The 27,530-nt window shown below is 32.3% G+C and overlaps 1 protein-coding gene across 2 annotated transcripts; it reads left to right on the plus strand.

Moving 5' to 3' along the window:
* Nucleotides 1–12,478: 12,478 nt before the first annotated feature.
* LOC130614010 (T-cell immunomodulatory protein-like) lies at nucleotides 12,479–27,489 on the plus strand. 2 transcript variants are annotated; one of them, XM_057435392.1, is made up of 19 exons: nucleotides 12,479–12,875; nucleotides 13,687–13,765; nucleotides 16,030–16,172; nucleotides 16,602–16,644; nucleotides 16,727–16,807; nucleotides 18,270–18,364; nucleotides 18,553–18,620; nucleotides 18,692–18,782; nucleotides 18,950–19,038; nucleotides 20,680–20,773; nucleotides 21,019–21,076; nucleotides 21,436–21,535; nucleotides 21,765–21,930; nucleotides 22,093–22,118; nucleotides 22,233–22,311; nucleotides 24,925–25,046; nucleotides 25,419–25,501; nucleotides 25,914–26,031; nucleotides 26,647–27,489. In XM_057435392.1, exons 1-19 carry the CDS (start codon nucleotides 12,704–12,706, stop codon nucleotides 26,704–26,706), a joined length of 1,767 nt encoding a protein of 588 aa, XP_057291375.1. In that variant the 5' UTR covers nucleotides 12,479–12,703; the 3' UTR covers nucleotides 26,707–27,489. The 2 variants fall into 2 exon arrangements, with proteins under 2 accessions (XP_057291375.1, XP_057291374.1); XM_057435391.1 differs by having other exon boundaries at nucleotides 12,482–12,875; nucleotides 18,932–19,038.
* Nucleotides 27,490–27,530: the final 41 nt, after the last annotated feature.

The raw sequence follows: 27,530 nt of genomic DNA on the forward strand, positions 1-27,530 counted from the left end.
ATGGCGACATACTGTAAACAAATAATTAAGTTGAACTGATATAAAGTTATAAAATTTGGAAGTTTTCATGGCATCTCCGCCTTCTCATTAATGCATAATTGATTTCCAGACTGTTGGATCAACAGTTCTGGTAAATTTCACTGCAAATGCTTTTAAACAAGTTGTGGGGTATAGCCACGAATGATTGCACTATGACTGTGAACCGTAAAGAGAAATTAGTGAGAAAGTTTTGATGGTATTTTTATCAACCAGAAAGGTCCGCCATTTCCAGGAAATGTGAAGAATTCGCTGGGAAGTTGAAGCTAAATTGGTAAGGTTTTATAAATGAAGTAAATTAAAACAAAATTTCATAAGATTTGTCATTTCATTATTCTTCCCATTGTTACAGTAACAGAAAAAATCTCGATTCTATTTCCAAAAAGCCGCATGAACAAAATATCTCAAATATCATGAGCACCATCGATGCAATGGTGAACCCATTCCAGTATTTTGATTCAAATTTAGTCAACATTTCAACTGGTCGTGTGGTTGATGCTGATAAAAAAAAATGACATTATCCAGGCACAAGGATTGGGGATGAATCTTTTACAAAGTTTGGGGAGGAAAACACCTGACCTCTTCACAACTATCAAGAAGTTGAATTTGAAAGCATTCGTAGTCAGAAAACCAAAAAAAGATTTATATGCTTGCGATTTATATGCTCGCGTACTACCGTTATCAGAAAATAGTAACATCATCCTCCCAGAAGGAAGTCTCCGTAAAACCGTAAAATCGAAGTTACTGCAAATTCTTTAAGCATCAGATGAGGTGTCACGTTAAAAAATCAATGTCAAAGTAATTGTTGTTGATGCCATGGCAATGACTCAAATGCTGAAAGCTCCATCTCAAACGATTGGCAAATTGGCCTATCAAATTTTCAAAGCCATTATGCAAGTCGCTGATCTGATTAGAATAGATTTCGTTGAGGACAGGTATTTTGATATAAGTATCAAATCAGTTGAAAGAGAAAAAAGATCTTCAAGCGGGGGCCAAGCTATCACTATCCTTCAACCTAAGCAAAAGTGCCCACAAAATGGAAGAAATATCTCAGTATTGGATCGAATAAAGACAAGAAGCCCTGCGGCTTAAAGATTTCCGCCATTAGCAATAATCTGAAAAAAGATATAAAATCGTGACATGTATGTCACGATTTTATAGCTATAATACATTATCTTTCACCAAAAATATCCAGCCTCAACAATTCCTCTTTAAATAAAAATTCATTGATAATTAATTAGTTCTGCTGAATATAGCGTTAGTCTACGTGCTTACAAAATTGTAGTACAGAAGGAAATGACATAATTATATAACATCAAAGATGGCGCATTATAAGACGATCTTCATTATGCTACACTGGACGAGTTTTCGATTATAAACTTAAAAATAAAGTAATGTTCACTGGATAATAAAACAATTTGTTGCACTGTTAGGATTCTTATTGGCTTAAAACTCAATTTAGCCTCGTTCTCAGAAAAAATCTGTCAAAAAGAGGATTTAAGCTTTAGCCTGGATAAGTTTTAGGCGTCCAGGCTCTGGGCTGTCTCTATCTCTCTATCTCTCTATCTCTCTCCCTATCTTCCCAGGCGATATTAAAGATTCCGCCTTCGCCGGCGGAAATCAAAAACTTGTTATCTTTTTTGGCTTTGTCGTAAATGGAATACAGTCCGATGAATTGAAGACCAGTTTTTTACGTACTAATAAAAACAAATGCTACAAATTTTCTTCAGATGGTAAACTAGTTTCAATAATAGCCCCTGACCTGCCCCTGTGACAACGATGAAGCAGATACCAACTTGTGGCAATTACTCATGAAATTTATAAAGCTTTTGATGGAAAGACCTCTCTTGAAACTAGAGGCGTATTTCTTGATATGTCTAAAGCGTTTGACAAAGTTTGGCATGATGGTCTTCTTTTCAAGCTAAAAAGTTATGGTGTTCAGGGAGAACTTTTTAGTGTTCTTGAAAACTATCTAAAAAATCGTCAACAACGGGTTTTTCTCAACGGGCAACATTCGACGTGGAAGAATGTACTTGCCGGCGTTCCTCAGGGGTCCGTTTTGGGTCCATTGTTATTTCTTATTTATATTAATGATCTGCCTAATAACTTAGTCTCTTCAACCAAGTTATTTGCTGATGACACGTCCTTGTTTTCTATTGTAACTTCTATTGAAAAGTCTTCTAATGATTTAAACGGGGACCTCGATGCCATTAATATGTGGGCTCATCAGTGGAAAATGTAATTTAACCCAGACCTCAAAAAACAGGCTTCAGAAGTTGTTTTCTCTAAAAAAAGAACTCCCCAAATCCAACCCCCGCTTCTTTTTAACAATGCCCCTGTTTTATTTGTACCTTATCAAAAGCACCTTGGTCTAACACTTGATGGGAAATTAGCCTTTGATCATCATTTAAATGAAAAGATTACCAAAGCTAACAGAGGTATTGGTCTTATCAAACAACTTTACGGCAGCCTACCCAGAAGCGCTCTTGTTGCCATGTACAGGTCATTTGTGCGCCCTCATCTCGATTATGCGGATGTAATTTATGACCAGCCGCATAATGATACCTTCTGTAGTAGGATCGAATCTGTTCAATATAATGCTGCTCTACCAATAACAGGTGCTATAAGGGGGACATCAAGGGAGAAAATTTACCAAGAACAAGGTCTAGAAAGTCTCCGTGATAGGCGATGGTATCGTAGGCTATGCTTATTTTATAAAATTGCAATTGGAGATGCTCCTCAGTATCTCATTGATATTTTGGCTGGTTATGTGTGTTCGCGTAGTGTTTTTCGTAGAAATTTATTTAATCGCATACCATCACGGAGTAACTACTTTGCAAATTCTTTTTTCCCGTACTCGATAAATGAATGGAATAAACTCGATGTAGCAATCAGGGAATTAGATTCTTTACTCTTGTTTAAAAAATCCATTCTCAAGTTTATTCGCCCTAAACCTTCTCCTATTTATAATATAATGCCCTCTCTTTGTTTAAAATTGTTAACATGTTTAAGAGTTAGTATGAGTCACCTAAAGGACCATAAGCATTGGCATAACTTCGCTGATACGCTTGTTCCTTTATGTAATTGTGGACTTTTAGAATCAGAAACCACGTCTCACTTCCTCTTGCGCTGTAGTTTTTATGGTAACCAAAGAAAACTCCTTCTTGATAATATTATAGAAATAATTGGTGATATTTCGAATTTTTCTAATGAAAACCTAGTGCGAGTACTTCTTCATGGCCAAGAAAACACTAATATGGTCGAAAACGTATCTATACTGAATAACACAATTGTGTTTTTTAAATCGTCAGGAAGATTTGAGGGACCTCTTTTTTGAGTTAACAGTCCTTTTCAAACCCTTCTCTTAAAACTTTTTTCTTGCCCATTTCTTAAAGCCTTAAAATATATTGTATATTACTTATATTTTATTTTTCTTTATTTTGGTAGTTAGGTTTGTCTATAACACCTATTTAAATGTCGTACTTTTAGTATTTTTTCATTTTTTTCTGGATCTGTCTTGTAATTTTTTTCTAAATCATTATAAAAAAAAAAAAAAGCATTGTGTTACATTGTAGCCATGCGTCATTACACTATGCGAGTATCGTCGTGAAAATGCCTGACACAGACGTAGTTGTGAACTTGGTTGGAATGAAAGTCTGATTCATGCTGATCTGTTTGTAGAAATTGGTGTTGCTGATAAACGACGTATTGTAGACATACAAGTGATCATAACTTTTTACCCGGAAAAATGGTCGATTGCATTATTGGATTTCACGCATGTACAGGTAACATTCGAATATACAATGCATGTACATATAATATATACCAGTTTTGAGGCAATTATTCTTCTCCTTGTTTTAAGGTTGTGATAGTTATAGTTGTTTTTATGGCAAGGGGAAATTGAAATGCTGGCAACACATGGTCAATAATGAGAAATTTCAAGACGATATTAAGTGTGACAGTGACAGAGAAAATTTTGACACTACAGCAATCGAGGAATATGTGTGTGTTTTATAAGGAAGTAAGAAGAAAAAAGTAAACGAAGCACGTGTAGACCTTTTCCAGCAAGGAAAGTTCTCTGAAGGATTGCTCCCATCAACCTTCGATGCTCTGCAAAAGCATATAAGCGTGCTAACTACCAGGCTTTTGATCGGAGATCTCTTTACGTGAATATTGGTAGCCCTGATGTGAATGATCATGGATGGAATGTAGAGGGAGATCATATTGCAATAGATTGGATGGATGAAGGCTGTGTGATTGATATGTTGGAGGAACTGATTAGCTGTAGGTGTAAAAGTGGTTGTAAGAAGTGGACGTGCAAGTGTTTGAAGAATGAGCTGCAATGTACAACTATTTGTAAATGCTTGAATTGCGGGAACAGATAGATCGAAGAAAATGATGAAGAAGATAGTGCACAATGTGATAGCGCTGGTAAGGAGATGGATGGTGAGAATAACAACATGAACGAAGTCGAATTTTTGGTGGAGGAGTGTGATGGTGAGATAGAAATACTTCCGTGAATGCCAGTGTTTTAATTTATTGTACTGTAGTGTATGGTGTTGTTTTAATTGAGATATGGTTCGATTTTATGCTCTCGATAGTGAAATGAAGTTTAAAAAATATTACCACTTATCTGTTCAGTCATTGTCATTGAATAATGTAGATATTATCATGTCATGAACAAGCAAGTTTATTCAAAGCTTCGTTTCGACAGCTACAGCTGTCCTCGACGGGCGATGATCGTAATCATCTTTGGCTATTTATTATTTGAAGAGATAATTAGAGATAAATAAGAGAGGCTAAGTCAGGCTAATTTTTGCACGGACAGTGTCTGCTTTCACAATACTTTAATTGCATGTTCCACACTCGCAACAATTTCTTTAGTTGGTAAACTTGTTAAAGTTAGACAATAATTCATTTCTTTCGACAGAACACTGTTTTCTTTCTTCAAAGGTTGTTTGGAAGAAAAGTTCATGACCCACTTCGATGTATCAATGGAAGTATTCTCAATAACCACTGGTCTATTGATATTGGAGAATTTTTTAAGATGTCTGGTTTTGCACAATCTCAATTCTCTCTCACAACTACCTTCGTGAACTTTTACCATTTGGACGCATATGTGAAAGGACAATCTCCTTCATTTTTCTTCACAGAAAACAATAAGAAATAAAAGTTCGTTCTAAGTTTTTATACCGGGATTGTATTAAACGTAAATAATAAACCAGCCGTTTCTCAGCAGGAAGTTCTTTACGGCGTATTACTGATTTATTCCATCCGCATCCTCTGCGAGGGAGTATTTGCTTTAGTTTTTCACATTTGTAAACACTGCTTTCATGAAAACTAAATGAAATGTAAAAATCAATGAAAATAACTATTTTTGATTTATTTGAATATTTAAAAATTTTTTAGCCTGTTTGGAACTTCTTGTAACGGCTCAGGGCCACAAGACCCTGGGGACGAGGTTGCCGTCTGTCTTTTATCAACGACCGCGGGGTCAGCTAAAAGAAAGAAAGTTTCGTGTTTTGTGTGCACCGCGAAACCAAAACAAGGAAACTAATGCCAGGGGGTGCAAATAAAAGAATTCACAAACAGTATTATTTTCTTCACGCTTTTTTTCAAGCACAAGCTTAAGTAAGCAAACTATACCTTTAAACTTTTCAACAACGGCAAAAAGATATCCCTAGTACTCGTATTAAATACCTTGGCATCCTTTTTGGGGACTCTGATCACCCTTCTGATCTATAAGTTGGAAATCTCAGGTCAATAGCTAATGTTGCTGTCAAACTCAAGAGGGCTAATGAAGAAATACCTAAACTCTGCCACTTTGTCCCTCAACATATCCTTAAATAAGTCTATCATGCAATTTTTGGCAGTCATTTGCAATATTGCAGTGAAATCTGAGGCCAACCTGTTTGTTATTGTTTTACAAATCGCATATACATTCTGCAGCGTTTCGCTGTCTGACTTGTGTCTTTTCAATAACATAATGCCCCCTCAATTTCTCTGAAATTCTGTGACTTAAAATTCACCTTAAAAATGTGATATTTCTTCACAATTTGTATCATGAAATGTCATGAAATCCCCCCTGCTTGAGACACTTCTTAGTACTTTCAATATTAACTATTGACCCCAGATTATATAGCACCATAGTTTAGTGCGGAAGACCGGGGGGGTTGATTCCGCTTGACGGTGATTCAACATAGGCGAGTCAATGTTACCATAGCCCCAGTTAGCCCAAGCCATGTGAGGGAAATGGTGGAAATGGAACACTGTGTGGTCCGTTGGATGTTGCCAGCAGTTGTCTAGTGGATTGGGTCCTCATAGCTCAAAATGAGCATTAAATACTCTAGGACTATGTATCTACCTATCTATCTCAGGCCTTGCCATGAGCAAATAACCTCCCAAGCAATTAATTGCTCCCGTCAGAGTGTGTATGCGAACAATTTTGCTCGCCATATTATTTGCTAAAAAACTCTCAGGGCACACACCTAAAACGTCCACCACATTTCCAGTTTGGTCGGACATGTCCGTAGCTCGTTTTGAACTTTCGTCGGTTAAAACGTCCGATAGATTTCCGTTTTGGTCGGACACTTTTGGATCAGAATTATTGGATAGTCCTGGTCCTTTAAATCCACACGCAAGCCTGTTCATAGCCAACCTAACCATCCTAGCTAATTCACCAACTCCTGACTTAGTTCAAAAACTACGTAGACATAAATCTCTTTTGCCCGGCCCCTTCGTCGTTGGTAACCAGGTCTTACACAAGAAATCCAGCCATCGGTTCTGAACTAATGCGGAGGTGAACGCTGATGGAGCACGGATGAGCAAGTTTGCAAAACTGCACTTACAGACAATTTATCATGGATTTAATTGTAGATAATTTCTTCATTTGACGAAACAATTGGAAACAATAACAGGTCCAAATTTAATGGATTATTTTCTTTATGCCGCAACTGTTATTCAAACAATTTTAAAAACGAAACCCACGTGCGGTATAATTTTTTTTCTGTATAAATTTTATGTACCTAAAGTGTACCTTTTAAAAAGAGATTTTATTTATTGCATATTTTTTTCTATTTGCTTGTGATGACCTGAAAAATAAACATTAAATTTATGAAAACGGCAGTATAGTCATGCATACTATTTCAGACATGTATAAAAGGAAGTTAAGATTGAGAGAGTATACCAGTAGACGCTCGATCATCATGTTTGGGGTTAACGATTAAAAACGTCCCCCACTTTTCTACTGCAAAATGAATGCGCAACAAAGATTACCTTAATGTGCGTATCGCACGCGTTTTATAAAATGGCGAATGAACTGTTTTGCACGATGGGTGGAAAATAACCACACCAATATCTTTCCAGTTTCACTTAAAAGACCAGTCATTTCTTAAGAAAAAACCCTTAAACTTATCTCAAAATGTTAATATTTACACGAGCAATAGAATGCTCGGATAACGAGCATTTACGCGAGCACTACGCGGGCGCGAGCAATTGCTTGCGACTCATGGCAAGGCCTGCTATCTAGTCAAATTGGATTAGGGAAAAACTCACAGTGGATTTTAGTGCATCAACAAAAGAATTTACTACGTAATGACTTTTGCATATCTTTTTCTTCCATATGACTAGAATTTAAGGAAAATTGTCACCATCAACTAAAGAAACTGATACCGAGTCCTAAAGTCTTTAAGTCTCTGATCATCATCTTCTTGGCATTATCTTCTTTACTGGAGTCTTTGTAGCAATTTCTTTCTCCACTATCAGAATTCCTTTAAAAAAAAAAAAAAAAGATTATATGCAGTTATTATGTTGTTAAAATCACCTCATACTATCAACATTATTATCTGTAGTATAAAACCCGTATACGTCTGCCTGTCTGTCTGTCTGTCTGTCTGTCACGCATAATAGTAGCTTAGCTGCGCAATAGCGAGAAGCACGCAATGCGGTATAAAAAGGACGGGCAAACCCATGGATTTTCCACGGGCTAACAACTAGTATATACCCTGTACATATTCACAGATTCATTGCTGAAACTGTGCCACACTACTCCTTTTTGAAAACTTGCAAGGAATCTATAGCTTTTCTTTTTTTTCCTTTTTCTTCTATATTTTTGCATTATCAGATTTTATTTATCCATTTGTTTGTGTGATTTAGACGGTCTCCTATGACATCTTGATTTATATAACATTCCTCACTGCCACAAACCAAGTACTCAGCATTAGGAAAACATGGTGGCATTATACACTGGCTGCTTTTTAGCATGAGGCTTTTTTTATGGAGCTATCTATATCATTTCTAATGTGTGTTCTTTTTTGAATTTCTTCATCTTTTTGTAAATGTTGAATTAACAACATTTCCCAATATCAGTTTCTTATGGTCTAACTGCTTGTTACATCTGTTTGTATTCATTATAAATACAACAATTGCTTCTTCAAGTGTTACAGAATCTTTAGCTTTGTTTCGCCTTGAAGAAGAAAGAAAAATCATGCATATTTCAAACAATTATAATTATAATGGTGTTAAAAATTAAGGAAATCCTCCATCCTATAGACTAGTTGTTAGCCCATAAAAATCCACAAAAATTTTCCAGTAACAGCAAAATTGTTAAAAATCTTTTATGTTTGGTATTTGTACAATACCACTTGAATGAAACTTCACATGTAAGCAAATGTTACGACCTTACATAATGACTTTGTGTCTACATAAAGAACCTTGAAATATCTTTTGTTTACACAAACTATAACAAGATATGATGAAGCCTTTTGTTCTTGCATGTAACATGCAAGCTATTGTTCAAAAGCACTAATGATCATTAAAGCTATTTAAATTTATATAGTTGTAAAGAACAGACACCAACTACAGTACTGTGAAAAGGTTTGTTAACATTGTGGTTCATGTTTATTTCATGTTACGCACGAACCACGATAGCCCACGATGCATATTTTTTTAACAGTCTTGGACCTCACGATCATGTTTCGTGGACTACACAAACAAAAATTAAACATTACACCGTGGCGTCCATGATAGATAACTTCTATTGTAAAACAACAAAGACCGTATTAGTTTATCAGTTAAATCAAAAACCGATGGCAAAAAAATAAATTAACACTTCTTGTTTTAATTGATTGTTAGCTATACAATAGATTTTAATCGTTCGTGATTCAAAATGCGATGTAAAAAATATTTCTATCGCTGCTTTTCATTTATAAACTTATAAAATGTGATCTTAAAAAACATTTCTATCGCTTCGTTTCGTTTATAAACTTTTAAAATGCGATCTTAAAAAACATTTCTATCGCTGCAGACAGTAGTTTTGATTTCTATATTTATAACAAAATACAGCTGTTTTTGAGCTTTAACAGAATGTTTTCTCGTCGTTCAAAATCAGGCGATCTTTAAGCTTTGTAGGGTCACTTTTTGTCATTTAAGAACTAAATACGTGATTTTTAGGCTTCCAAGGGACCTTTTCTTGTTATTTTAGAACGAAATGCGACTATTTTTAAGCCTTTGACAAAGTTTTTTTGTGTGCGACTATTCTTGTGTGAAACATCCAAAACTTATATGTTGATCCCATAACGCTATAATAATTAAATATATCAATGCGAAGTTTACATGAGCTAATTAAAGTTTGTGTGCGAACCATGAACTCTATTGTTTTGGCATGCAAAAATAGTTCATGTAAGACATGTAAAGTTACATTTAATTGGTAATTTAGTTTGCAGATTTTGTGTTTGGTTTAGCATGACCCAGTTCTGGCCTGCAGGCAAAAACATGGGAATTTATCCATAGTAGCAGAGTCAATAAAAAAACATATTGCATTCGTTTTATGTAGCTTAGTATTATTTTAGAGATTATAAAAACTTAAAAACGTGTTTCTGAATTGAATCCCCAACTGAGATTTCCATATTATTTACAGGGAACCCGAAAATTTGAAAATTTTGGCGAAAAAAAATTATGTTAATCAATTAACCTTTATAATATCTATGCATTGATAAAGTTTGAATGCACACCCCTTAATAGGTCTAAAATTACTGAAGAAAGAAAATGTCTAAATTTGCTATTACTGAAATTATGACATCATAATTCATGCAGCATAATTAAATCTGAAATTCTTTAAATGTGAATTTCTTGAGAACGAAAAGAGCTTTTTAAGAAATTTAAAAAGACTTGTTAACCAACTTTTTAAGCTCTATAATATAAGCCCAACATCATTTTATACCTCGGGTTCCCTTTAAGAAAAATTATTCGCAAAGTTTGCAATTTTTAGTCATCATAAATATTTCTTAATCTAAATTTGATACCTTCTGTTTAGGATGCAAGGAAAATATTCTTACATTTTTCTTATATTTTTTACAATCACTACTTTTTGCTAAGGATATACATCAAGTTTTTTAAAAAAGACCATTTTCTTTATTATTGCAGCTAGTGAAATATAAATATTCTATAATGTGTCACTGTGGAAAATATGGTCAAGTGTTTGCTGCTTTCGCTTACACCTTAGTAGTGACTGCAATATTTTTCCTTGGTGGTTGCTTTGGGAATGTTGATGTGCGTATTGTATTAGGAATCTTTTTGGCTTTTCTGAATGTTGTAACGGCATGTTTGTTTTGGATGGACAAACTTAGTGCAGTTGAAGGTTATCATCGCACTGCTGAATGGGTTTTGTTTTATTTGGCGTTTTATGGCGGTCCTATTGGAGCGATTTTTGGAATGTATTGTTGTTGCTGTCGACACAAAACTAATAAAAATGAATTCCTTGCAATTGCAGTTGTTTTGATTATTTTTAATTTAGCCTGGGTGTTTGTGTATCTTATTGTTACAGCAAAGACAACTTTATCTTATTGCTATAAATAATATTGCTTGCATTTTTTGACATAAATGAAGTCAAGGATAGGAGATTTGCCAAAAAGCTGTTTTTCAAAAGTAACAAAACAATTACATTTATTTCATTCAAATTAACTTAAACAATTTATCCACATTTATGCAAATGTAGGTGTGTGTTTTGTTATATTTTTTGTTTGTTTTCAGTATACATGTTACATGTTTTGCTGTCTTTTTTTTTGTTGCTACTATGTACAATTATCAACTGTTTAAGCACTATGTTTCGTGTCTTCAGTGTATCTATTTCAAACGCTTATATGTGGTTTTCTTTATGCACTGAGTCAGTCCCATTTAAACAACAAGTCTTTTTATTTGGGAACGATTACAAAGGTGAAAGCTCAGACAAGACCTGTACAAGAATAATTTGTGTAATTTGTTGTTTAGTTCAATTTTTGTTCCTAAAGTATGTTTATCCTTTTACATGTTTCTTTGTTTATTTTAATTTCAAAAATTGTCTTCCAGGTTGGATGTTTCAAATTGTCAAGTTTTAATTGAAACCCTGACCCCTTTACTAAAAGAATTTTTAACTTTTAACAATTTTGCAATTTAATATATCTAGAAGCTTGGAAATTTTATCTTAGCTTTTTGTTGTTAAACTTTTAATTTACTGCTTCTTGAATTGTGTTTATTATGATATAAATTTTTTATCTTAATTTTAAGTAAACCTGTTCTAGAATGTATAACTATATGTTGTATAGGAATGTTAAAAAATTACCATGCAGTTTTGGACTTGATAAATCCACCTTAAGCACATACTAATTTAAAATCATTTTTTAAAACTTTTTTAAGTCATGTGGATTAAACTGTGAATCTTATAACTATCATCAATATAGGTTGTGCGAAAACAATTTGTTTAAAATAATGTCTACAAAATTGTGCTCACTAATTTTTAACATATTGCATTTTTAGATAATTTATATAACTTTAGCAAATTATAATTCGCATTATAGTATAGGCCATTTAGGATTTTAACTGAGTTTTTTATTACTAATAACATTCTCCTTGGTTAGGCTGCATTATACACAGCTGTCTGTCTCTTTAAAATTTTTCTTTTCTTTAAATTTTTTGCTGCATGATTGATAGCTTAACCTTAGTATGTTAGGTGCGTGATGGGGAGTAATCACAAACAGGCCTCTACAATGATCACCATGTAACATACGTGGAAATCATTTTGCCTACCCAGAACATATTCTTTACTCATCAAATTCGGTGCCCTTAGAAAGTTTCTTTTTTTCAACCTTGTTTCATATAGTAGGAATTAAGCGTGGCCACTGTGAACTTGATTTAAAAGTATCTTAGGGTTCTGACTGACCCCTTACTTCAAAGAAAATCTCTTTCTGTTTTTTTTTTCTTATCAAAGAATTCGATTTGACCTTTTTATTTAAAATCAAAAGTGATCAATGGGTTTTACCCATTTACTTTTGAACATGCAACAAGACATTCATATTTTTCTTTTTTAAAATTCTAGATGTCATGCGACCTTTTCTAAAAGATATAATTTTGCAAATTCTTTCCTACTTTTTTAATTTTCACAATATGAATGATTTCTAAGAAAGGTTACGTGCTATGATTTTATTTAGAAGCCTGATTGTTCATACACCTAAGGATTAAAGTGAAAAAATTACGTGCCAAAGGTTCATTAGCTATATTTTTTATAAATGCATATATTTGTAATCTCGATGTTAATTGATTAGCTACTGTAAATTTTTTGTAAAAATTGGTATATATTAATTTTATTAAAGTGATTATTTGTATTACAGATGTTAACTAAACTTGATTGCACAACATGAAGATCTTGCTATTTTGGTCATCCTTATTTGGTGTATCATGTGTTTTGTGTGATATTATATCTGACGTGACAAATGATGTTGGTCTGAGTAATGTGGAAGGGATTATTGCTGCATATGGCGATTTTAATTCGGACAAAACAACAGATATATTTGTCATTTCAAATCGTGGTAAGTTTTGAAGTAACTTTTGAAAAAAAGAACATTCAGGTCTTACCAGGAGCAAAAATTTGCACAGCAACTAATTTCACCATGTTATCTCATGCAATATTCACACAAAAAAATATTAGGGTGTGTCATGTCATTGCGTTTTTTGCTTCTTTTTGTGTACTGTTTTTTACGTTTGTGTCATTAATGTGACATAAAATATGGGGCCGAAAAATCGAGCACAAGAAATTTGTAAGAATTTTTAACATCATATATCTTAGGTTTGCTTATATGTCTTGATTTTTTAAAAAATTCTTAGTGCAAAATATATTTTTAGTGTTGAATTGATTACATTAAAACCTAGCGAAAATAAGCAACTTTGTTTTGCATGTGTTTTAATGGATTTATTGCGCATACTTTTTTTTCTCGCATGATGTAGGTTTTAGAATTTGAATTGAATTACGTCCACATATTCTTGAAAATAAACAACTTTGTTTACACACTTTTGAATGAACTATTGCACAATACTTGTTTTTTCTCCGAGATCTATTTTAAGAATGATTGATTGAAATATTTTTTCACTGTGACTCAACATTCAAATTTCTATTTTCTATATACTATATTAAAAAAATCATCTGCTGAAGACACATTAAACGATTACGCCACCCAATTTCACATATTTTCTTGTTGGCGTACCCGATTCTGATCATACACAATCGCCCACCATTACTTGAATACCAAGTCTGATTTATTGTGTACGATAACAAAAATCTTTTGTGGCCTAAATTATAAAAAATGATATTCAAGTAAATTCAGGCATTTTTTTACCTTTTAGAGACAAAGCTGAGTCTTTATCTGTGGCAAGTAAAGAAGTTGAAATTTGAAAAAAGTGGAGATGTGGATTTAACTGTGGGGTAAAATCTTCCGCAACTTTTTTATTGGTTTGTTTGTTATTGTCTAGTTTGGTGTGGTAATATTAGCAGATTATGACGAAACTATAATTATTTTTTTTGAATTATTGCATTTATGATATATAAGAACACTGATTCAATAAGAGACAAAAATTATTGCAAAATATTTCTTTTCTGATGATATTTTTCTGATACATAACATTAACATTAGCTTCGTCATAACAGCGTTCAGGTAAAAAAAATTGAGGTAACCATTTGCAAATTAAGTGTATGTCAACCTTGTCCCCAGGCTTATTTGGTCCTTAAATACAATGCACTTCTATAGTAAGAGCTTTTAAAAGCATGCATGTAACATTGATGTCAGTCAACCTTCATGCTACAACTTTTATCATTGGCCGGTGTAATACACTGATATTCAAACAAAGGACAAGAACATTTAGAACCATCCCACAAGTCCGTATGACATTTATTAATGAAGACCATACTTAAAGAGATAAAACTTTTGTGGTAATTTAAGTTTCCCAACTGCGAAATTTTATTCTCGTAATTTTCTCAAAGGTCTTGCCGCAAACGTTAATCCCTAAAATTTGCCAATTGTTTTTATACCACAAAAGTTTCTCAACTCAAAAGACTGTGGGAAGAGTGTGTAGCCATGTTAGTCATATAACCAGGACATGGGACAGATATGCTCTGAAATAAATTCAGCTTTTTAGTCAAAGGCTTGCATAAATGATTTTTACTCCTGTCTATCTTTCCAACACATAACGAAGGCTAAATGGAAGCAGTAAGTAGCAATGTTGGGTGAAGTCTTGTGGATTTTTTTACTACCTAACAACTAGTTTTCTATAAAGGAAGTGACACAAGTTATTTTAAGGCTACCTTGATTCTAGGCTGTTCTTATCAGATTTAATGCTAAAGAGACGGAAATTGCCCAAGATAGCAAGATATTTTGCATAGTGCATGCTCAACATAGCAGACGATGAGTTTAAAAAATTTAATTTTGATTATTTTAAGCATGCAGACATCCTTCTTCATAATAAACATTTACAACAAACTCAAACAAAACTTTAAAATGCAAACTGTGGTTTGATAAACAGTTAACTCCTGGTGTCTAGAACCCCCAAGGGACCAGAGTAAACAGTTTGACTTAACGAATATTCGACTTAAGCGAAGCTCCCGTTAACTTGAACTTAACAAAAATAAGATATTAGTTTGAGTTAAGGCAATTTTTCTTCAACTCTATACAATTTACAAATGTTACAATGTAGTAAGTTTTCACTGAAAGAAATCTCATATATCGGTTTGACTTTGCCGATAGTTTTTGTTCAACACTTAATTAACCATTTGCCGTTAGGGAAAAACGGAAAGTTTGCAAAAAGGATTTTTTTTTTATGTGCCAATCCCAGTGGAAAATGCAGTAAATATTATGGATGGAGATAGCATGTAAGTGCCTTGCATTATCCAACTGTCAGGACAAATGTGTATGGTGGCATTTAAAAAAAACAGAACTTATAATTTAAAAGTGGACTATAACTTGTAATGAAGGAAATTTTGTTACATGCAAGAATGTGTTTATTTTCTAACATTTTTTCCCGCTTCTCCAGCCATCCACCTGACGGTTTAAAGTTTGTAAGATCAAAACTTTCAGCAAATTGAAGAGCCTTCTCTTTTATCACGTTGCCAACAAAAGGAATATTTAAGAACAGCCTTTTCGAAATTTCTGGCTACATTACATACCAGTATTCATTTTCCGAACATTTATTTTCTACTTAGACACTAAAAAGTTCGAGTTATCCGAAGAAATTAACTTAAGGGGGACCAAAAAATGGTTCGAGCTAATAAAAGTTCCAGTTAATCAGTGTTCTAGTTACCAGGAGTCTACTGTAGTATTATTTTGTAGCAATACTTCAACTCATCAGCACTTTTTTGCAATTGATTGTATTTTTATTTGTTCGCTGATGAGAACTAACTGACATATCTTTAATTTGCAAAAATGAAGAAAAAGTATGTTGCCTATTTTTTAATTACTATTCAGAATGTTATAATGAATGCAATGTAAAAAACATCACAAAACTATCACACAAACTGTTTACAATCTCATAAAAAGTAGAAGGAAAACTTAAAAAACTTCATATAATTGTTAAGGAGTTTTTTCTAATTCTCATGAAAAAAAAGTCAAACATGTAAAAGTACGTTGGAATCCCTTAAACACTTTTTTAATATATATGTACATAATTTTTAAGTAAATTTTTATGTTTTTTTTGTAGATCTGATAGTAATATAGTTGGGATTGCATTGGCTGATTTTAATGGAGATGGTAGCATGGATGTTTTGCTGTCAACTAAAAAGAAAAGTTCGACAGAAACTTTCGTTGAAGTATATTTTGGTGATAGAAGAAAGCTGAAGAAAGGTAAAAAATTAACCTTTAAAGCCCTAACACGAAAATTGCTTTTTTATCTTATAGAAAATAAAGAGTTAAAAAAAGTTTTTCATTTTTTTTATTTTATCTTTAAACATCACCATCTGGTCTTATGACATTATTATATATGATGTGATAAGGTAGTCCGCATAACTTTATTTTTTGAATATCTTATAGTTATACAAAAATAACTTTTCATCCTCTATAACCAAATAAAAATCAGTTTTTGTGATAGGTCGATATATTTTTTTATCTCTGTTGATCTTTTTCTCCATTGTAACTCTCAATTATCTTTTTTTTATTAAAGAACAACGGTGGTTAGGTATAGATTGCCAAACTATCTTCTTTCAGAAAAGACCATAACCTCGGCACACAATTTTGATTTTTTTATCAATATTATGTGCCTTAATTGTATTCTAGGAAACTTGGATGCTAAGATGCTTGACCAACCGCTGGTAATGGAGTAAGTGGTGAATATGTAAAATAATTCATACTTTGATATCAATTTTGAATCTTGTTCTAGAAGATAATCTTTTTTAATATAGTGTCAACGGAGACTTATTTCCAGATTTATTTGGTGCTAAGGAGGATGGTACAAGGTCCTATTGGCTGTATGTTCCCAACAGGTTGGTTATTCGTACATCGAGGGTTATACATTAACCAATTAAGTGTGAACATACCTGTTACATTATATATTTTAATATTTCATCTTTTATATTAATACCAAATATTTGTCTGTCACAAAAAATAATGATCCAGGTCAATATTTGACCTTTAAAAGGACATCTTTTTTTACTCCTATTTCCAAAAGATAATTCTAATTTGTTTATGGGCTATTTAAACATTACGTAATTACAAAGATTGACGTCAATGATATTATTAAAATTAAAGTTGGTGAAGGCATTGCAGTGTACTTTGAAGTTTGAGAGCAAATATACAAGTGGAAATAACTGACGTCTCTCCTGCGAGGGTAACTAAGTACCATCAGGGGCCAAAATAGGACTAATTTTCTAAAGTTGGGTCAACCTATTCGTTGTTTCAAAACAGACGGATTGATGATGTCATCAAAATACCTTTAAACCCCAATATCTCTAAGCGTTTATCAAAAGTACAGGATCCTACACATTTCTTTGTCAGCGTTTCAAGCTCCATACAATGGCGTAATATAGCTTAACAAATTTAAAAATAAATTGTTTTTATGTATATGGGCCACTGCAAAACTCATATCCTCTTAACCGCTGATTAAAACAGCCTGATCATATACATTTTTGATCATTTTTTTAAGCTATGTACAATACAAGTAACGGCTAAGTAACAGTGTGAAAAAAATCTTTTTGTGCATCGACGGGTCATTGCTCATGTCATTAAAATTCAAATGTTGGATCTTTTTTGTTTCTTTTTTGCGTAAGTGGATTTTCCATGAGCCTTTTGGACTAGTACATTTTGTAGATGAATACTATATCTCGTAATATGCATTTGGATCACCCTTCCCGTCATCTATATTCTAGTCTTCAGATTTTCGCATTTTGTTCATATCAGTCATTTTGTGGATCTTCGCCTGTTGTTCATATATGCTGGGTTTTACTATTCCATGCATTCTTAGCACAAGATACAAATTCGATTTTAACCTGTCATACATATCCCAGACATCATTATGGGGTACAAAGTAGCAATTCAGCTACCTTTTTGAACAGAATATGGGTATTACTAAGGAGACCAGTATGTAATTCAGAAATCTAAAATAGTGGCTTTTAAATGCTAAATGAGAATTTCATCAAGGTAGTTTGAAGTAAAAATGAAATCTTAATTCTTCACAACTTGTATGACGGGAGTCCCATATTTTGGAGTAAATATAGTTAATTTTTCTAATGTAACGGGAAATGCAAGATAAATTTAAATTGAGAAAAAGCTGTTTAATAGCTAGTGCGAATGCTGGATTGCAGCCTAGAGATAGATAAACAGAAATACAAGATACACCAGGATAAGTAAACATCATCTAAACATTTAGTGGTTTTTTTCAGGTTGAGGTTATATATTTCTGTATTAAACCCTGTCTTCCTGTGCTGTATTGTATTGTTTTCATTATAGTGGTTTTCATCTTCAACCACAAGCAGACAATTATACCACATTAGCTGTTCCTAACACCAATGCATTTGTTGATGTTACTGGGGATATGCACCCAGGTTAGTAGGCTGCATTTAGATGATACAACTCTGCCTCTCATCACAAAAGGAAAAATAAATTTTTTCTAATGAGAGGGTATTTTATCAATCGAAGTGATATTACTGGCGAAATCCTGGCGCTTGGAGATGAATTAATTGTTTAATATATATGGTCTAAATTAAACTACACATCTAAATCTTTAATTTAGATTTGTTGGTGAAATCAAAAAGTGGAAGTAACAATGAACTGATGTTAGAAAGATGGGAACAAAAACAGGTGAACTAGAAATGTTTTTGTCCAATTCTTAAGTTTAAGAACACTAATGATTAAGTTTTTTATTTCTTTAGGATAAACAAGATTTTTCTCTGGTTCACACATTTGTGATAAAAATACCTGATGATCCAAAGCTGTATGGACAAATGTCTTATGCTGACATTGGTGGGTATTTGTCTTTTTAATTTAATTATTGTGTAATGATTTCCTATGTACATAAATCTCTGCTAAACTTTTAAACTACAAAAAATTCTCATTCATATACATCTTTTTATGACATTTCTTCGACTAACAATTATATGACAACTCGGTAGATGGTGATGGACATTTAGAAATGTTGCTACCAGTATGTGGAAGTAATGATTGCGCAGATTCCAGGCTTTATGTACATCATTTTAATGGCGAAAATGATAATGGCAATGTTAGTATATTAAAGTGTGTTTTTGTTTGTCTATTAAAAGTTTTGATGTTTTTTCTATCATATTTCTTTCTCTTTTTTCCTGTTTAATTTATTAATCTTTATCTAACTAGCCATTAAGCACAGCATGATCTGCCAAGTGCAGTGCTACAGGCAAATTCTGATGTGCATGATAAACATGATACAATACCTCATCTTTTAAACTGAATAAGTTTTACCAAAAGGTGTAAAAAAATTATTTGTGGAAATGCTTGTTTATTACTGCATATTTTACCTTACAAAAAATCAACAAAAAGTGCAAGTGGAACTGCTGTAAATGTCATTTAGTCATGTGTCTAAACAGGCATTTCTTCTAAACCAAGAGTACAATGATGACATAAATCTTGATGTGCAGTATTTTAAGCAATTTTAGAGATGTCAGCTGAGATTTTTTGAAAAACACCTAAATTTTAATGAAATAACGACAAATGGTTTATGTTCCCAATAAATATGCCTGCCATAATATTTATTTTATTTGTGGGTGATGGCGGGGGTACAGGTAAAAGTACCCAACACTTCATTATGCTATGTTGTGTAAAAAGGGAGATAGGATCACCCTCCATAATACATCACTGGTGTAACTAAACTAGTGCAAATATTAGGGCTGAAATAATCAATTTCAATGATCCATTTCAAAAACAAGTTTGAATACATTTATTTTAAAAAATGATAAAATGTTTCTTTTATAAATAAAAAAAAAATTATGTGTGTGGAACAAAACATAGTAAATATTCCAGCAACGTTTTTGGGATGGGCATTTTAACACAGGTAAGTTGTGTTATTAATTAAACTTTATAACTAGTTGTAGCACAAACAATATTTATATGTAAATTGAATGATGGCTTTCAAACCGACGTGCAGATATTAAGTAATGGGGTCGTCAGCAAAAAAAAATGTTATATGTTAATCAATTCTTCTTTATAATATCTATTCATGCATTGATAAAATTTAAATGCACATCTCTTATCAGGTCAAAAATTACTGATTACAGAAGATGTCAAAATTTGCTATTGCTTAAATATGACATCATTTATGCAGCTTAATTAAATGGAAATTCTTAAATGCAAACATCTTGAAAACAGAAAGAGCTTTTTAGAATATTTAACTTTTTAAGCTCTATAATAAAAATCCAACATCATTTTATACTTTGGGTTTCCTTTTACCATGCCACTCTTACTTTTAAGACCCAGATGAAACAAGTCTACGTAATTGCACTTACGGAACAGACAATATATTTTTGGCATCGTTCCATTTAAAATTATTTTACAATTTTTAAAGTAATATAGGTTTTATGGTAATCTAAATAAAAAATTAAATTATTAGAAAAACAAATTCAGAGTATCAAGCTTAGAAATTTTTTATCCCTCAATTAGTCAAACTTGTTAATGGGTTAATATAATGAATTTTTCTTCTGTTTGTAAATTCTTTTTTAGCTTTTTATTATCCCTTTTTTATATCTTCTATTATAGTATTTTTCATAGAAAAAAAAAACATTAAATAGTTCATCCACCACCCATGTATATCATCGTCAGAATACCTCACATAGTTCACTCACTAAGTCATATACAATCAGCTTTAACTTTATGGTTTTTTTTTTCAATTTAGTTGTCTTTACTGATAAACAACAAAAACCATGATTGGAAATTTCCTGTCGATCAAATGCAAGTTAATGCAAAACATCCATTTACACTCCGTTTTGGTGAGTTTTATGTTATAGTAGTAGTAAACAAACTGATCTGGTTTTGCTTTAATGAAGAACTATCTTCGTATTGTGCCCTCTAAGTAATGTTGGTTATTGAACCATAAAAGCCAACACATATCTTTTTCTATTTCTTCATAAGTAAACTTCGAATTCAACATGATCCATAAAGTAAGCAGACCCTTTAAAACCACCTGCAGATACCGTTTGTGTCAAATCAAATAATGATGACACTTTTGTTTTAGGTGACGTTGACAGCAATGGCAAAGTTGATGCTGTAACTGTTCTCCAAAAAAAAACTGGGTAAACTTATTTTCATGCCATTACATTTTTTTTTCATAAGAAACACAATTTTCCTTAACTTTAGGCTGAAATTATGAGAAAATTGACAAATTAAATTAATAAATTGACAGGGATCTTCTTAAATCCCAAGGTCGAGTCTGACTTCATAAATTTTTAGAAGATTTTCATTAAAGTTAAGAAACATCTAGACTGAACAAAAAATATATATATTACAATGTTACAATGTAAAACTTCACTGGACCAGGCCTGATGTATGTTTATCAGACAAGAGGTGCTTTTTATATTTATATGGCTTTTATATATATTTCAGTATAGTTTCAAATATATATTGTTTTTCTTTTATGTGTTTATTTTCTTAGGGATAGAAAATTTATATCATATTTGATGAATTCACCATGCGCAGATGATAGACAGTCTGGATGCAGCGGAAGTCGGACTTTTACTGTTCACGAATTAGAGGTGATTTTAATTAATCAATTAATAGAAATTCTTCATTGCATGTTTTCATCCAATGATGATGTTGTTGAAAAAGTGCTTTTTTAAACAGACTCACATAGCTTATTTTCAACAAAATAGTACCATGTTATATGTTTTAAAGCGTGTAGGAAATAATACTGTGCTGGGGTTTCCTGTACCATCCTGCTGTGTAATGCTCCACACTATTTGTGTTTATATATACCTTATTTAGAATCATTCTGCCAATTTACCGCTGACTGTTAGCTTTTTGGACGTATTTGAGAATGGTGCTCTAGATTTTGTTGTCACCTGTCAAAACGCGGCTCGTGCTGACACTTTCTATACAAAAATCCTTAAAAATGAATTCAATTTGGATACTGCTTTTCTTAAAGTAGCAGGTGAATATTTCCCTATACTTATTCTGAGATATTGTATTGGCATGTAAAGAAAAGTGTAAACATTTCTGAAAAAAACCCTTATAATGCATAAGATCCATCAGTTTTCTTGTTTCTAAGAATACAAATTACCGTTTTTACCACATGGTTTTTTTTTTAATTTAGTTTTATCTGGACTAAAAAACACTGCGGTAAGTTTTGATATTATCTTTTTTTAATAAATATTTAAGGAGAAATCTGAAAAAGAGGTTTATATGACATGACAGACTAGTTGCATGAGCAGTGAAAATTTTGTATTTCTGTAGTCTTATGGTGCTAATCAAGTTGGGGCCATGATTGGAATGACAACAACGAATACCGATGGAAACAGAATCCATGCAAAGGGTATGAACTTGCTTCTCTTTATTGTGGTTGTAAATTCAAGTTCAATATTATTGTTTTACTAGTTTTTAGAAGATTTTTACGTGTTTTTTCTATTTTTCTGTTAAGAATTATTTACACATATATCTCTTCATTCAGTGAACATGTTTCAGTTTGTCATTTTTTCAACAAGCTTTTTTTACCATTCCGTATTAAATTTTTTATTGCTTGCAAACATAAAACTTGAGTGTAATTGGAAGATGGCTGTGAAAATTAATGGAAAGGAAATGAAACAATAAAAGGGAGGATAATAGCAGTGGCTTCAACCTATGACCTTTGTTGATTGCTGCTCATGTTAGTCATATTTAGATACTGCACCAAGATATGCAGGCTGAGTCTACGCAGAGTTTATCGAAAGAAGGAAATGTGAAATTATTACCCCCTAGTAATATGACTCTTAAGACATATCCATCAACTTTTTTTTTAAAATGTTTGTTAATAATAACTAGTTGATAAGGCCCGTGGAGAAATCCACTTGCAGAAGGACAATAAAAAATATGTTGTTTTAGATTTTTTGCTGACGTCAGTAGTGCAGGTACAAAAAAATTGATAAAGTTTAGTTATTCGTTGCCTGTAATGTGGTTAAAACGCTGATCAAAATAATGGATAGGATCATATGTTTTCGACAAACGCCTAAGGAGATATAAGGCGTTAAAAATTTTGCTGATGCAGCAATGGACCGTCAAAACCCTAAATTTTTTTTTAAGAAATTTGTATACCTGTTGCCTTCATCATATAGATCTTGAAAGGCTGATCAAGAAAATGTATAGGATCATGTACTTTTGACAAATGGTTGTTTTAACGTTTTTTGATGACGTTATTAACCCGCCCATTCTGAAACGGATTTGGGGACCAAAGTTTGGGAAAATTACCCAAATTGGTCCTAGGTGATCCCTAGTTATCCACGCAGTGAAAAATCATTGACGTCACCACCTCGTTTCCAAGTTATTTGCCCTCAAAATTTTAAGTGCACTGTAATGGCTTCATTAATTTAATAAGGATATTGACGTTAAAGTAGTGTTAGTGACGTTGCGTCATAATGTCATAAAATGTAACATTTGAGACATACTTTTTTTGGCAACTTCAAAGAAAATTTCGGCAACATCAAAGGAAAATGATAATATCCACTATGACCGTCACAAACACTCCGTATTATGATATAAGATAAAAGAAATTTTGGAAAACTTTTTTTAAGTTTCAGACTTTTAAATATTGTGCATTTATTTAAGTTTCTCGATAGTTTGCACAAAGCATTCTTTTTCCATAACTACAATTAAGCATGTTAAACTATTCGTAAAGCTTGTGCAACAATCAATCATTTTTTTAAGTAGAGACATCCATAGCTAAGACATTGCAATATAGGTAGCATTGTGTCCAGGGCTAACAGTCCATTGGCAATTGTACGTTCCTTATCCCTTTGTTCCGAGCAAGCATAATTGAGAAGTCTGGGCATTTTTTATTTTGCTGGATATACATAGTCACCTAAAGAAGACCTTTTGAAAAATTAGATTTGCTGGGATAATTGTGCTAAAATGTAACTTATAACTTGTCTTACCTTGCAACCCAAAAAAGGTTGTCTACACAATAACTGGTATATTAATATTAAGAAAATATCCAAATTGTGAATTGTATGGCAGCCCTTTTAGCATATAAATAAAGACAGATGTAGATTCTTTTCCATTAAATTAAAATTTTGGGAAAGAATAAACTTTATATTATGTCTCACAACAAGTTGCACTGATCTTTGGCTAAAAACTCTATTTGGTATCACAACCAGCAAATTATTTAAAATGATAAACAAATCAGTGTATCTTTTTGCCTATGCTTGAAATGGGTTTACCACATTATAAAGAAAAGTTGTTCTAAGCTACGTCAAACACAAGGTACATACAAGTTTCGAAAGGCAAAGATGACCATGGTATGGGCACTCGTTATGGTGTGATTTCAGTGGGCTTATTGAAATCTGGTTCATTTTTTGGAACCTTTTAATAAATTTTTTAGTCCATTCATCATTGAAACTACTATTCAGTGATATGTCCACATAAACTTTATCTTTTTGAGGCGTGTGTGACAATAATTCTTGTTAAGAGCTAAACAAAAGGGATGGAACAAAAATATCTTTTTTTTTTCAATGAAAATGTTCGAGAGATCTGGGGACAAGCTATGTTGAAGAGAAATGACTTATTAATTAATGATTGTGCAAGTTGTGTTTTCTTCTTTACCAACCTCGGAGATGGTACCATCAGAATCTGCTGATTCTTCACAATTTATAATTTAAAGAAAGAAATTCCTTTTTCTTCTGATGGTTTTCACAATAGGCGTACAAGAAGCCATTTTGCTTTTTGGAAAAAATATTCTCTTCAAGTAACAAACTTATATCATTAAGTTTAAAACTTCAGGCTTGCTTAAAATCTGGGGGAACTTTGTATTGTATCTAATCGATGACATCAGAGGAGACAATTAGTTTAGTATGATATCACATGGTTGTGAAAACAAGTTACATTGCAAATTAATTCAAATGGGTATGAAATTGAAAAAAAACATTTGTAAACTACGTTTTTCTTTTTTTCTTTTAAGGTGTGCAAATCAGTCAGACTGCTTATTATGCATTGCAATTACCATATATTGTATTTGGTCTTGGCAGATCACCTAATTTTGTTGAAGAAATTATAGTTGGCTTGCCTAAAGGTCCACAAAAGGTTGGTGAGCATATGGATGAGAAATAAAAATTGGCGGTTTAAGCTCTTTAAATGAAGCCACCCACATTCTGTTTGTTTTGATTGTTAAATAAAATTTAGGAATACAAAATAGAATTTAAGGATGTAACATGTATGTAACATATATGTAACATGTATTTTTTATCCTTAAATTGTTATTATACTTCCTTCATAAGTTTTAATGTGAGCAGGAATCATGATTCGTTTAATTAACACACATCTGTTAATACACGCATTGACACTTTAAAAAATGAAATGAATTTAATTCAGGATAATTCATGTTTTCATTTATAGCACTGTGTTTAGTTTTTGCAGCATACCTAACAACTTAAAACTTACTTTTTGTACAAACAGGTCGACAGAGTGAAAAGTTGGACTGCCATTATTCCAAACGCACAAGTTATTGTTATACCCTATCCAAAAGACAAACCATCCGAGTAAGTATTAAATGGAATATTCTGCTGCATAAAAACCCCCTGAAAAGTGGCAAAGTAGAAACAACTCCTGGAAAATAATTGGTCAATTTCTTGTCAGTTTTTTGAGTCATCGGACCATTCTTTTTTTTTCTCATTGAGAGAATGTTATTGTGTCAATTAAGGGCGCCGGTACTTATTGCACTTCTTTGAGAGGGAGTGTTTAGTGAATGCATTATGGGATAGATTGTAGTATGTAGTTCCAGCAAATTTATGATTGTTATATTTTATATTTGTCGATAGAAAGTTCAAATATAATATTTGAGTGCTAAAATCAGGAGGTTTGTGTCTATTTGAAGTAATTATTATTTAACGTGTACAGAAAAAGTATTTCTTACCTGTTCTAACTATGTTTATGTACGCTTGTTTAATTTAGATGGGTGACCAAGCTTCTTGTTACACCAAGTAAACTTCTTTTGCAAACCGGGGGTGTATTAATTGGAACCTGTTTGTTAATCGCTGGTATCATTTTAATACTTCATATAAAAGAAAAGGTAAAAGTAGTATTAAATGAAAGTATACCATTTTTATCCACATTTTCCATCAAATAATATAGACTCAAAAGTCTACCTAGCCACATCTAATAAAAAGCATTAAAATCACACATCTGTGGCTTGTTGCTTGGTTAGCTATAAATTTACACTCACTATTAACCATGCTACCATGCTAGCCATGCTAGCATTAGCATTAACCATGCTAGCATTAGCGTTATGGTGGTAAAGTAATAAAATGTATTAGCTAGTTTATAATGTTATGATAAGGATAAAGCAAGGAAATAAAACGAAAGTACATCTTTGGTGCTAGCTGTAGGTAAAAAAAAGTGAAGGGTCATAAAAAGTTGTAGCTACCCTTATTAAAGGTAGCTAGCTAAATTACAGTGGTAGCCAAAATCTTGATATTGTATTGTTTAAGTTTTATACGTGGTTGAAAACGTTATGAATTATTTCCTACAAATATATAGAAAAGAAATTGTTCGTCAAATAGCGGAATAAAAAAGTAAAAAATAAAAGTAGCTACCATAGGTGTTTTATGAAAGCATTACAATTTATATGTCCACTTTACAAAGTTTTTATATTTGTTGTTCATGTGTTTACTATCTGATTCTTTAGAAAGAAGATGAAAGAGAGAAACGTAAAGAATCCCACAAATTTCATTTCGACGCTTTGTGAAATAGAATTAAATGGTTCTTTAACAACATTAACATCATTATTACTGTCAGCCTAGACACAAGGTGGACGTATAGAATCCATTGTCTTATTGTGCTTCTGTTTGTGGATCACATTGTCATCTGAAAATGAAGACCGAAATAATATTTTATTGTTAACATTTGGTTGTATTTATCTTTGTGTTAAACTATGTTGATAAACTCTCTTGATTTGTGCAACTTGTTGACCAACTCTAATCCGAAGTTGTACGTACACACATATATATCACACATGTATCAATATCTAGTGATGCATTACAATTTTTTTAATTTACACATTATTCAGCGGGGTTTTTTGTTTGTGTTGTTTTGCCATAGCTGGTAACTTTGAATCAGAAGAAATGTCTTTATTATATATTGAATCAAAAGAAATGTCAGTTATATTCTATTATATTTTATTTACACATCCTGTTGCTCCAACGAAGCCAGAGTTTATCGTACTATGTGTACATATGATCGCACTATATTATCTTTAGTTGTGATGACTTTTATGTATCAATTTAAAATATGAAAAATAGATTTAATTTTTGTTTGCTTCGATTTAAATTTTCAATTTACTTTGTTTATATATTTTCTTCTTAATGTCATGCAAGCTAGGATTTGTTTCACAATTTTTTTTCTTCGCAAAATATACCTTATTTTAATATTTATTTATTATTTTTTTCATTATTAAAGAGAACATTTATTTATTACAAATATTAGTGCTTGTACAAATTCTCATTATGTAAAGAAGTGAAGCATTTAATGAGGGTAGTGTCTTTCTACATGCAACCTTATCCCTGTGTGCTT

The sequence above is a fragment of the Hydractinia symbiolongicarpus genome, chromosome 11 (genome assembly GCF_029227915.1).
Source record: "Hydractinia symbiolongicarpus strain clone_291-10 chromosome 11, HSymV2.1, whole genome shotgun sequence".
In the NCBI taxonomy this organism is placed as follows: Eukaryota; Metazoa; Cnidaria; class Hydrozoa; order Anthoathecata; family Hydractiniidae; genus Hydractinia; species Hydractinia symbiolongicarpus.